This window comes from Emiliania huxleyi (genome assembly GCF_000372725.1).
Source record: "Emiliania huxleyi CCMP1516 unplaced genomic scaffold EMIHUscaffold_341, whole genome shotgun sequence".
Taxonomy (NCBI): domain Eukaryota; phylum Haptophyta; order Isochrysidales; family Noelaerhabdaceae; genus Emiliania; species Emiliania huxleyi.
Genome location: NW_005199434.1, coordinates 47744 through 59528, shown reverse-complemented (window position 1 = coordinate 59528; position 11785 = coordinate 47744). Strand labels below are relative to the sequence as shown.

Here is an 11785-nt window from a genome sequence, read left to right as displayed (position 1 = left end):
GCACCCTCGCCGCCGCCGCCCTCGCCTCCAGCCGCGCCGCCCCCGTCACTGCCGACCTCGCCGCCGCCGCCCTCATCTCCACCCTCGCCGCCGCCGCCCTCGCCGCCGCCGCCCTCGCCGCCGCCGCCATCCCCGCCGCCGCCTCCGCCGCCGCCTCCGCTTCCGCCTCTGTCGCCCTCGCCTTCCCCGCCACCATCTCCTGCTCCGCCGCCTCCGCCGCCGCCGCCGCCGCCGCCGCCGTCGCCGCCAGGGGTGACACAGCCAAACCCACCGCCGCCGATGCCGCCCTGGCCGCCGGGGCAGCAGCCAAAGCCTCCCCACCCACCCCTACCGCCGCCGCCATGGCCCCCGTCCCCGCCGCCGCCTTCGCCTCCCGCGGCCCCGCCCTCGCCGCCGCCTTCGCCTCCCGCGGCCCCGCCCTCGCCGCCGCCTTCGCCGCCGCCGACGCCGCCGCCGAAGCCGCCGCCGACGCCGCCGCCTCTCTCGCCTCCACCAACGCCGCCGACGCCGCCGCCGACGCCGCCGCCGACGCCGCCGCCTTCGCCTCCCGCGGCCCCGCCCTCGCCTCCGACCCCGCCGCCTCCGACGCCGCCACCGAAGCCGCCGCCGCTGCCGCCTCTCTCGCCTCCCGCGGCCCCGCCCTCGCCAGCGACCCCGCCGCCTCCGACCCCGCCGCCGCCGACGCCGCCGCCGCCGCCGCTCGCCCCACCCCCACCCTTCTACGCCGACTTCGTCGAGAAGCTCGGCGGGACGGTGCGGACGGGGTACGAGACCGTGGCGCCCGTCGTCAAGGAGCTGGAGAAGGAGCTGGGCGTCCCTGAGCGGTCGCTGGAGTTGGCGCTGGGAGTAGCCGGGTTGCTCTTCCTGGCGCTCTGCTTCTCCCGCTGCTGCTGCTGCCGGCGGCGCGAGCCGCCTCACAAGCGGCTCGTGGAGTCCGACGAGGAGGAGGCGGGGGGCGGCAAGCCGAGTCCGCGGCGGCCGAAGCGCCGCTCAGATGCCATGCCGTTCTTGCCCTCAAACCGTTCCGCAGCGGAGCTGGAGCTGGAGGAGCAGGTGGCGGAGCTGCGCCTCTCCGTGAGCAAGGCCGCAGAACTGGCGGAGCAGGTGGCGCACACAAACCGGTCCGCAGCGGAGCTGGAGCTGGCGGAGCAGGTGGCGGAGCTGGAGCGGCGCCTCTCCGTGAGCAAGGCCGCAGAACTGGCGGAGCAGGTGGCGCACACAAACCGTCCCGCAGCGGAGCTGGAGCTGGCGGAGCAGGTGGCGGAGCTGGAGCGCCGGCGCCTCTCCGTGAGCAAGGTTTTAAGGCCGGAAGTAGCATCACTCGTTCAGGTGGCGCGGGCCGCGAGGTCTGAGCGGGAGTCGTGACACTGACAGACAGAGGCGCCCCCCTCGTGACGCCCCCGGGCGACGAGCGGGGCGGCGGGCGGGGTGGCGCGGGGTCGTGTCAGACTAGTGCAAATACGGGTGCTGACTGCTGTGGAAATGATGAATTTTGATGTGTTTTTGTCCGTGTTGCTCCCAGCGCCCTCGCCCGCGCTCTCTGAGGCCATGGTACGGTAGGGGGTGGACAGCGTCCTAATCTAAAATCTTGTGCAAAACGTCGGTCTGTGGCCTCGAGTGCGGCAGTAGGAACAAGCAAGCTCTTCCAGCAGAGCACATCAAGGCCGCGGTCTAGGGACTAGGCTCGTACACTCCGTGCGCCCCGCGCGGCGGCCGCCCCTCGAGCGCAACCAGCTTCCTCGCCATGCCTTATCGAGCGCGGAGAAGAGAAAACTTGTGAAGTTTTTCGTCCAGTGACTCTCGTGAGCCGTAGAGCTCTACCATACAACCATGTTCAAACTCCGCAACTTGAATTCGATCTTGATCTCGCCTCGCGTCGGCTCGTCCTCGTGGGCTGGGGCTCTCTCTCGCGCGCACACGTCTGACGTCTCGCTCTTCGGGGGACGAGTGTTCGTGTTGCCAAGCCTGTTGCACACGTTGCAGATGCACTGCCACTGGGATAGCGGCTTGCATAGCGGATAGGGGGTCGATTCCGCATATGGCACGGGAACATCTGCCTGGAGGGGTCGATGTTGTGCTTGCTCAAAAGGTGCGCCGGCGCTCCTCGCGACACGCGACACGCGAGAGCTCGTCCGAGATGATACAGGAACTCCACCCCCATGGGTGCAGGGTGGGGGGCGTATGAGGTATGTGTATGTCAAAGGCACATAAAGGGCGAAGAACCGCTCTCCCCTTTTGCGCAGCAAACATACCTCAAGCTTACATTCAACGAAGTGAGAGAGAGAGTGAGAGACAGAGAGTACTTTATCTACTTAGTGTTCCGCGAGACAAAACAAGCCTTCACGAGAGATCGCTACCATGGTACACGTCATCCATCTTTGATCTGCACGCGCTTCAATCGCAACGGCTCGACCGCGGAGGCGCGGATCCCAGCAGTCATCCCCTCCAGCCTCGAGCGCGAGCGTCGCTATAAGACATGAATCGGCCGTTCTCATGGATTGGCCGGCCGGCTGAGTTGGTCCGTACGCCTGAATTAGAGGACGCTTCGCCACCGCCCCAGTAAGCGTCGCGGATTGCCTGACGCGAGTGGCCCTGGCCACCCATTGCGCGCTGGTGGTCATTCCACGCGTTTGCCCTCGGTTCTGCGCGCTGCTGCGCTCTCCATTCGTCCTCTCTCTCTCTCCGCTCCGTCAATTCCGCCAACCTCTGCTGATCCGCCCTCCACCTCCACTCCTCCCTCTCCTGCTCCTCCGCCAACCTCTGCTGCTCCGCCCTCCACCTCCTGGCGAGTAGAGACCACGCCTCACTTTTGCACAGGGGGGATCCGTCTGCGCATGCTCGAGCCCCCGGCGAGGGCTTGTGCTGTGAATAGCAGGCGTGGTCTCTACTCGCCAGCTCCACCTCCACACCCAGCTCAAAAGAAAAAGAAAAAAGGCAATGAGGAGACCAGCGGGGGAGACTCCCCGCCTATGCAATCCCAGAGAGGGGCCGCCATCGCCGAAGCTGTGCCAAAGCATAACTCCAAAACCCGCAGCGGCCCAGGGGGCCTTGGGGGCAGCCTGCCGGACCGCCGCTGCACGGGGCTAGGCACCAGAAGATGAGTGGAATTGATGAATTGGGCCGTTGTCCGTGCCTCCCCTCTATACGTCAGAGTGGGACCTACACCGCGCCGGGTAAGGGGCGCGCCCGGTCCTCGACGGAGCCGCGTGCCCCAAACGACCCAGGCGGCGAGTAGTCGTCCTCGAACCTTCGACATGTATGTAGTTGCCCATAGTTAGCGCCCGCCCGCCCCCCCCTCCGTCGCCGCGCAAAAGAAAACGAAAAACAAAAAACACACGAAAAGAAAAAACGAACCCAAATCCATTGCGTGAACGGCGTCACAAAGCTCGTCGGTTTTGATTGACAACCGCTTGGATTCAAGACCGACTCAAATGCTCTAGACTAAGTCGGTCTTGATTTGAGCTCAAATGCTGCCCTCTTCCGTCTCGCTGCGCCGGCCTCACAGTCGCAGAAAGCGGGCGAGGTCGCCGCCCGCGCCGCCTGTATGTATCGGCCCGGAGTGGCAGCGACTCCACCGCTTCCCGCTCACGGTCAGCGCGGCGGTCGCTGGAGTCTCACCGAACGCCAATGGTTCGTGGACTGCCCACCACGATGCCAGCACGGGAGAAATGTTCCTCTTCAACTCATCTACCAACGCCACCAAGACCCTGCTGGATTCGCCGGCGCAGCAAGCGCTCTCGACCCGACTGGCAGACGGGGAGGCGCGTCGCAACGTGGTGGCGGGCAACGCGGTCGAGGGCGTGGAAGAGCGCAAGTGCCGCCGCCTCTGCGAACGCCTGAAGTCGAAGCGCGTACTCCCCTCGCCGGCACCCCAGTCGGTGCAGCGCGCTTTGCTGCAGAGCACCATCGCGGCGCTCCCGTCGCCCGAGGTGCCCGTTGCGGAGCCACTGCGGTCCACCGACCTGCCGCCGCCGCAGTCCGCGTCGCCACCGCCGCCACTCGGCCGCGCTGCGGCTTCTCTCGGCCGCCGCCGCAGGCAGCGGCCGCCGCCGCTGCAGGTTCCTCACGACCTCGAGGGAGGCAGGGAGGCGCCGTTCTGAGCATCGCTGTCGCCGCTGCTGTGACTGCTCCGAGCACGCGGCGTAGAGGGGGCTACTAGGCGCCTGTGCAGTGCGGCTGTCGGGCTCTGGTTGGTCGAGTCTGTGATGCGGCACCTGGGCTCTCGGCGGGGCGCGCGTTCGTTGTTTGTTTTTTTCTGGAGGGAGTTGTTCGGCGAATTCTTTTTCTGCCTCTTCCTATCTCTCTTCGCAGTCTCTCGCCGCTTCTCGCTGCAACCTTCATGCCACCTCGCGGTCGTCCCACTCTCGTCGTTCTCTCCCTTGTCGTTTCCTCCTCTGTCGCGTCGTTCTCTTCTGCCTCGTCCTGCGACGCCGCCGCCTGCCGGTCCCTTGTTCTCGCGGCTTCTTTCGCCTTTGTTGCCAGAGATAGATCTTTTCATCCACCTTGGCACAGCAAAATGGCGAAGGCGCCCTACCCCACACCGCTCCGCTCGCGTGCCTCCGCCCCAGGGAAGCTGATCCTCTTTGGTGAGCACGCCGTGGTGTACGGTCACACGGCGGTGGCCGTGGCGCTCTCTAGCATGCGCGTCACCGTCGAGGCCGAGCTGTGTGACGATGGCGACGGGACGCTCGAGGCGACGCTGCACGACCTGCCGAGCGCGTGCGGCAGAGGTCCTGTGCGGGCGGACGTGCCGCTGTCGGCGCTGGCCGCCGCTATGCTCCCGACCCGCGCCTCGGAGGAGCGCAGCGACGATGGCTGGCGCACGCCGCTGGCCGCCGGCGCTCGCGTCATCGAGGCACTCCACCGTGAGCTGGGCGGCGCGCCCGAGGCGGACAAGGCGGCGCTGGTGCCGCTGCTCTTCCTCGCCGCGTCGCTGCTCCCGCAGCTCGGCGCGCGAGTCGGCGGCCGGCTGCGCGTCGGCGTGCGGTCCGCCGGCTTGCCGGTCGGCGCCGGGCTCGGCTCGTCTGCCGCCTTCAGTGTGGCGGTGGCGGCGGCGCTGCTGCGGCTGCAGCTGCTGCTGCGCGAGCGGCTCGGCTCGACCGCCGCCTCGGACCTCGCTCTGCTCGAGGGCGGGCCGCGAGCTGCCGACGGAGCGGCGACGTCAGCAGAGGCGGGAGGCGCGAAGGCGGGAGGAGGACGGTCGGGAGCAGGCGGGTCGGGAGGGCGGGTGGCGGGCACTGGGGAGGAGGGGTGCCGTGAGGCCGAGACGAGCACGCCGTCGAGCGCCGCGCGCGAGCTCATCAACGGCTGGGCCTACTGCGCCGAGTGCGAAAAGCACGCGCCACCCCGCCCCGCCTCGCCATGTCCGTGACACGTCCACGACACCGTCCCGCAGGTGCATCCTGCACGGCACTCCGTCCGGCCTCGACAACGCCGTCTCGTGCGAGGGCGGAGGGATGCGGCTGCAGGTGGGCCCCGCCCGCCTTCCGACCGCATGTGGCGCCCCCGCAGACCGCCAAGGGAAAGAGACAGCGACGGCGCTGACGCCAGCGCTCCACCGCCAGCCCTCCCCTCGCTGCACTGCCCCTCTCCCCTACTGGCACCGGCTTCGGGACGCGGCTCTGACCCCCCGCCCCGCTCCCTCCGCAGCGGGCCGGCCGGGAGAGCGGCGCGGCCCTTCGCTTCGAGCCGATCGCCTCGCTACGGCCGATGACTGTCCTGGTCACCAACACCAACGTGCCGCGCTCGACGCGGTGCCTCGTCACCTCGCGTGCGAGGCTCGCTAGGGCCCTCCCTCAGCCTTCGCGGAGCCTTCCCGCAGGCGCCTCGTGGCGAAGGTGCGAGCGCTGCGCGACGCACAGCCCGCCCTCACCGAGGCCCTCTTCGGCGCGGTCGCCTCCGTCGCCGAGGCCTTCCTCGCAGCGACCGCCTCGTCGGAGGCGCGGCAGAGGCGCGGCGGCTGGCGGGGCGTGTGTGCACGCCCACTGCACGCCCGCTACGCGCAACTGTAGGCGCGGCTCAGCGCGGAGCTGCCCGAGCTCGTGCGAATCAACCACGGCCTCCTCGTCTCGCTCGGAGTCTCTGGCGCCCCCCTCGCCGCAAAGGACAGGCCCTTTCCGGGATGCGTCCACGACACGTTATATGCCCCGCAGGCGCCGCCCTCGAGGACGTCGTCGCCACCGCCGCGGAACACGGCCTCGCCACAAAGCTGACTGGCGCCGGAGGAGGCGGCTGCGCAATCTCCGTCGTCGGCGTCGGCGGCGCCGCCAGAGGCGAGGCGAGCAAGTCGGCGGACGCCGCGCGGCGCCGCCTCGAGGCCAAGGGCTACAACTGCCACCTCACCTCCGTCGGCGGCGATGGCGTGCTCTACCACGCCCCGCAGGCTGCGGGCGAGACGGCGGCGCGGGCGGCGCCGTCCGGGGGGCTCGCACGAGCGGCTGCCGCGGCCGCAGCGGTGGTGGTCGCGGCCGCGCTCGCCGCCGCAGCCGCCGCGCGGTCGCACGCGACTGCCTAAGACGAGTGGCGTCGCGCGCGGCCTATCGTACACTATGAGTGAAGGTGGTCCCGTGAGAATTGAGGCGCGCGGGGCGTAATGTACCTATAAGAGGTTGGGAGCGAGAGAAGCCCGACGTCGGTGCCATTCCTCTGTCGAATAAAAAAGTCCTGCCGGCTCGTCTCCCTACCCCAGATGCGCCAGACGAGGGGTGGTGAGATCAGGGCGGGCCGCTACCCCAGGTGCGCCAGACGACGAGCGTCCATATTAACCGGGGAAACCGCGCCGGTGGGTCCGATCTCCGGCATTGCGCATTGTTTCCGCGCACGCGCACGTGTGCGTGTCCAGTTCTCACCTCTCATGTCACCTCTCTACCTACCACCTACCTCGCATCGTCCAGGAAAGGGACCTCCTCACCACGCAGGTACACCAAGACGTCCTCCTCTGGCAGGGAGTCTTCGAACTCGATCACCACGCCGACACTGCCGATGACGCAGTTGATGCCTATCTTGAACCCTTCCGGCGGCGTCTCGTACGCGTATGGCAATTTGTGCCTCGTGAAAAAGCTCATAGCCTGGCCCTCGCCTCCGCAGAATTCTTCGTCGTAGTCGTGCTTGCCGCGCTCGTAGATCTTGCAGGTGTGCCCGTCGGGCGTCGTGACGTAAACGTTCACTTCGACCTTTGCGTCCTCGAGCTGCAGCGAGCCCATCAGCGGGGTGCCATCTTCCTCGCAACCATCGTAGTCAAATCTGCTGAGTGGACCGGCCCAGGACTCGATCGAGCCTCTTGGGTAATGCGCTCGCTCCTCCTCGTCGGTAGAGAACCACGTGTCCTCATGCCAGCCGACTCGCTTGGCCTCGATCGTAAAGGTGAAGTCTTCCAGCTTTGCCCCCTCGATGGTGCATCGCGGTGGTGGCGATACGGCAGCGCCACGCAAGCGCTCCACGGTCTGCTGCAAGAGAAAATGCTCCCGGCAAGGCAGGCGTCCCTTGCGCACATAGGCCAGCGGCTCGACTCGCTTGCCATTGTGGTCACGTTGAAGAGCCCTGCTCAGCTGCAGCGCGGGAAAGCGAGCCTCGAGCAACCGCCGCCATGCTGGCTCGAATGCCAGCAGCGGCTCTCGCCACCCGTGGCACACCCCGAGCATTGCGACGAGCTCATGGCTGCCGTGGCCCTTGTTTGCAAAGCGGCCCCAGCCGCGCTCTTCAGCGGCATCCCACGCAGCAACGATGCGCGCTATGACAACAACCATCTCTGCAGGCAAGCGAGCGACTGCGGGCTCAAAGATGGCGAGGCCCTCCAGACCGGCGACAATATCATCGGTCCGAAAGTCGCGCCCGTCGACACAGGCTGCTACTGGCGCCGCCATAGGGTTGGACGATGTACATACGTACTTTTAGCTTACTGGGAGAAAAGAGAGAGGGGGTTGTGTTCTCTAGGCCCCTAAGGGCCCTACGCGCGCGGCGTGAGAGCTCGGAAGCGAGCTTTGCACGGCGATCGAGGATGGCACGGTTCACCCCCTTCACCGAAGCGATGGAGATGCGTTCCGCGTGGTGTGACACAAATGAGAGGCGGGAGTGGGGAGGGTACGCGGTGCGGTCAACGCCCGAGCGTTGAGCCTTGCGCGCAAGGCGGTTGATCGTTGCAACTGCTGGCGGCGAGAAGCCGCCGCCGAATGTCTCGTGGAGAAGCAGGTTGAACTTGTTTCGTTTGGTGAAGATCCCATCATGGTAGTGGCCACGCTGTGACTTGACGTAGCCTTGGCCGGTGGTGTGGTCGAACGCCCGTTGACCACGGAACCCGAGTTGCTTGCAGCCCATGTTTGCAAGGCGGGCGCGCTCTCTCTCTACGATGTAAAGAGACGTTTTCGGCCCGGCCGGTATCGAAACACCAAAAGAAAGAAGAACCGCGAAAGCAGGACGGCACGCCGCCACCACACAGGGATTTAAGGATAGAAGAGTGTGTGGTGCTAGCTAGCCGTCTCCGATGTTTGCCCTTGTGCATCTGCCTCTGTCTACCTTGAGCACTTGAGCACTGGATAGGGTCGATTCCGCATGGTACGGGACCCCTCGATCGTCTCGCCCTCCCTCGCTGGTGTGTTCATCGGGGGGTCATAATAAACACGGTCTACCTATATCTCTCGTCGCAGTCTCTCGCAACTTCTCCCACCGACCTTCGTTTATGCCACCTCGCGGTCGTCCCACTCTCGTCGTTCTCTCTCCAGCAGTCAGTCAGTCAGTATTAGCTCTTACACACCTCCTAGCATGGAGGACGGGCCCACACGCACACACACGCTACACACGATTGGCTCGGGAGCCGACACGAGGCACGCTATCACCGGCCGTAGCACTGGGTCCGGACTGCTGGACGCACAACACACAGCTCACAGGACAGCTCACGAGGTGGCGCTATATAGTGGGGTTCGCGGGGACTGGCGCAGGAGAAGAAGGTGGGGCACAGGGATGGGGCCACAGAACTCACGAACTGACAACCCACCCCGCGCCGGGGGCGGTGGCGCGCGCGAGCGCCGAGATATTGTCCGGGGAGAAGCGGTGCAGCTGCGGCACAATGCGGTTGACGCACTGACCTGCCGGAGTCAGTCCATCGCCCGCACATGCGCGCCGGCCTTGAGGTGGTTCCACCAGTAGCTGGCCCAGGGGCTGTGACCCTGCGCAAAAGCGCGCAGGAAGTTGCCGAGCGCGCGCCCTAGTTAGTCCTAGTAGGCCCCGCTCGGGGAGTTGAAGGCGGCCGCCGTGGTGCGCGTAAGGGTTCTCTCTCCTGCCCGGTTAATTTTCTGGAAAAATCCCATTTTCTTCTTAGTGTTGACAGGCCCCGGAATGAACAAAACGGACATCCCACCCAAGCTAGGCCTAGGGCTGGGTGGAGGACAGTGTTGTGCGAGGCGCGCGAAAAATTCTTTTGCAGTGAGTGCGCGCCAGTGGCCCCGTGCCCAGTGTGAAGAAAGTAAAGAGGGATGGGAGGAGCACAGGGTCGCCAGCTACAGGATTTTGTGTTGTGCCAACTTCGAGGACTTGCACGGATGAATTTCTTTCCACATGGTGAGCCTGTGTGTGTGCCAGTCCGCGCCAGTCTGCGCCCTTGTCGTGCCAGTGTGCTGTGAGAGAGGCTTGTATCTTAAGAATTCTTTCCACAGATGCGGCGGCGCCGCCAGGGAAAGGCCGGCGCCCAAAGCGCTGCGCCGCCATGCCTTTCTGGTCGACGATCGTGCCGCCACCAAAGTTCTCTCTCGCCAACATGAGCAGGCTCCACCAGCACCTCCACGACACGGTTGTGGTCACCGAGCGCAACCGCGCTGCGGTCGTCGACAACCTGCGCACGATCGCGGAGCTTGTGCTGTGGGGTGACCAGAACGACCCGGTGCTCTTCGACTTCTTTCTCGAGAAGAACATGCTCGGCATCTTCTGGCGGCTTCTCGAGCAGCGCGAGACGCCCGTCTCTGTCAAGGTGCAGATGCTGCAGACGCTGTCGATTCTCATCTCAAACATTGAGGCGGGGCCCTCCATCTACTACATCCTCTCCAACGACCACATCAACGAGCTGATCCGCCACCCGTTCGACTTTTCCCACGAGGAGCTGCTCGCCCACTACATCTCCCTCCTCAAGGCCATCGCTCTGCGGCTCGACGAGCACACCGTCCAGTGCCGCCACCTCCAGCGCCTGCGGCGACGGGGCGGGAGCGTGAGCTCACGGCGGCGCGTTGGCCGCGGTAGGTTCTTCATCGGCGACTCGCCGCCGCCGCGCCGCTCCTCCTCCTCCGCGGCCAGCACCGACGCCGACGCCTCCTCGCCCCCTCCCGCCCCTGCCTCCGCCTCTTCCGATGCTCGGCCCGCTGGCGGCGGCGGCGGCGGCGGCGGCGGCGGCGGCGGCGGCGGCGGCGGCGGCGCGCCTCGCCGCCGCTCGCGCGAGTTCGCGCTCTTCGAGGCCGCCCCCTCCGCCCCGCCGTGCAGCACGGCCCGCGCCGCTGGGTCTGACCTGGGTCTGACCCCTTCCCCTCCTCTCCCAGGCGGCACTCACCCTATGGACGCACGAGGCACGCGGCGGCGGCGCGGCGCCACACCTGCTCGCTGGTCCGTTCTGAGCGGGTGATGATTCATGGATAGGAGCGGATGGTGAGGACGGCGGTGCCGTGCCCTCTGCGCCTTCCGCCTGCCCGGCGGAGGGCCCGCTCACCCCTCCAGCCGGGTGGTGTGCAGGTGCGGACGATCGTGCTCTCGGTCTGCAAGGTGGCAGAGGCGGCGGTGCAGGAGTACGTGTGTGGGAGCGGCACGCTGCCGCAGGTGCTGCTGCGGGGCGGCGCTGCTCGCCGAGCCCGACGAGGCGCTGCTCACACCTCTCCCGCCGTTGGCAGGTGCTCGTGGCGGCGCTGCTCGCCGAGCACGAGCGTGCGAGTGTGGCGCTGGCGCGGCGAGAAGGCGCCTCGGCCGAGGTGGAGTCTGCACAGCGACCTGGCATTCACAGCTGGCGCGCACCCGCAGGCGCCTCGGTCGAGGCGGTGGAGGAGAGCTTGGGCAGGCTGCTCGACGAGGCGCGCCCCGCCGTCACTCAGCTCCGAGATCGCCCCGAGATCGCTGACGCCCGCCGGCGCACCTCCAAACCCTGCTGGAGACCTCAAACCCTGCTGGAGACTGCAAGAGGACCGCCCCCGTGAGACGTCCCCCTCGCCCCCTCCCCTCCCCTCCCCGGGCAGGTGTACTTTGTCAACGACCTCCTCGAGGCGGCGCTCGAGCCTCTCGCGCGCCGCCTCTCCTCCGCCCTCCTCTCCTCCTTCGTCCTCCCCTGCCTCGCCGCTCCGCTCGTCCCGCACGCCCGCCTCGGAGGCGAAGGCCCGAGCCACGTCCTGCACGGCGGCGCGTCGGAGGCCGCGCCCTCGCCCGCCGGCGGCGAGGGGAGCGGCGAGGGGAGCGGCGAGGGGAGCGGCGCGGCGGGCGGCGAGGCGGAGGTCGTGCTCGCGCTGCTCTGCCTCGCCCTCTTCTTCTCGGCGAGACTGTCTCGCCGCCCTCGCCGAGGACGTCGCAGTACGGCCGACCCGTCTCACGCCGCCACCGCCGCCGGGCCGCATGTCCCTTCAGACGCCCCTCTCCCCGAAGCCCTTCCCACCCTTTTTCCTCCCCCTCGGGTCCGCATTAATACAGATTCCACTCCGGAAATTCCCCCTGTCCTGTCCTCGCTCACTCTCTATCTTTTGTATTTTTTTCTCCTGCTAATAATTAATCAATTATTTTCTTCTTCTATTCGCCGTATTCTTTTGATTCATGTCATATCCATTCTTAC

At 66.9% G+C, this 11785-nt stretch overlaps 4 protein-coding genes across 4 annotated transcripts in view; all 4 read left to right on the top strand.

Annotated features, from left to right (window-relative positions):
• Positions 1-1365, top strand: part of EMIHUDRAFT_315944 (hypothetical protein) — a gene marked incomplete at both ends in the record, with an annotated part of 2612 nt that extends 1247 nt beyond the window's left edge. Inside the window, 4 exons of the mRNA XM_005773225.1 lie at positions 251-252; positions 460-1021; positions 1084-1104; positions 1235-1365. Coding sequence (XP_005773282.1) covers positions 251-252; positions 460-1021; positions 1084-1104; positions 1235-1365 — 716 coding nt within the window. The remainder of the gene's footprint in view (positions 1-250; positions 253-459; positions 1022-1083; positions 1105-1234) is intronic.
• A 2303-nt stretch (positions 1366-3668) lies between these two features.
• Positions 3669-4100, top strand: EMIHUDRAFT_368968 (hypothetical protein; the record flags this gene model as incomplete). Its single annotated transcript, XM_005773224.1, has 1 exon — positions 3669-4100. One exon carries the CDS (start codon positions 3669-3671, stop codon positions 4098-4100), a length of 432 nt encoding a protein of 143 aa, XP_005773281.1.
• A 406-nt stretch (positions 4101-4506) lies between these two features.
• EMIHUDRAFT_444598 (hypothetical protein) lies at positions 4507-6658 on the top strand. The gene is made up of 6 exons (XM_005773223.1): positions 4507-5325; positions 5396-5468; positions 5650-5753; positions 5822-5939; positions 6012-6084; positions 6153-6658. The coding sequence occupies exons 1-6, from the start codon at positions 4517-4519 to the stop codon at positions 6512-6514; spliced, it is 1539 nt and encodes a 512-aa protein (XP_005773280.1). The 5' UTR covers positions 4507-4516; the 3' UTR covers positions 6515-6658.
• A 3039-nt stretch (positions 6659-9697) lies between these two features.
• Positions 9698-11785, top strand: part of EMIHUDRAFT_458487 (hypothetical protein) — a gene marked incomplete at its 5' end in the record, with an annotated part of 4204 nt that continues 2116 nt past the window's right edge. Inside the window, 5 exons of the mRNA XM_005773222.1 lie at positions 9698-10192; positions 10615-10635; positions 10708-10791; positions 10863-10902; positions 10990-11051. Coding sequence (XP_005773279.1) covers positions 9698-10192; positions 10615-10635; positions 10708-10791; positions 10863-10902; positions 10990-11051 — 702 coding nt within the window. The remainder of the gene's footprint in view (positions 10193-10614; positions 10636-10707; positions 10792-10862; positions 10903-10989; positions 11052-11785) is intronic.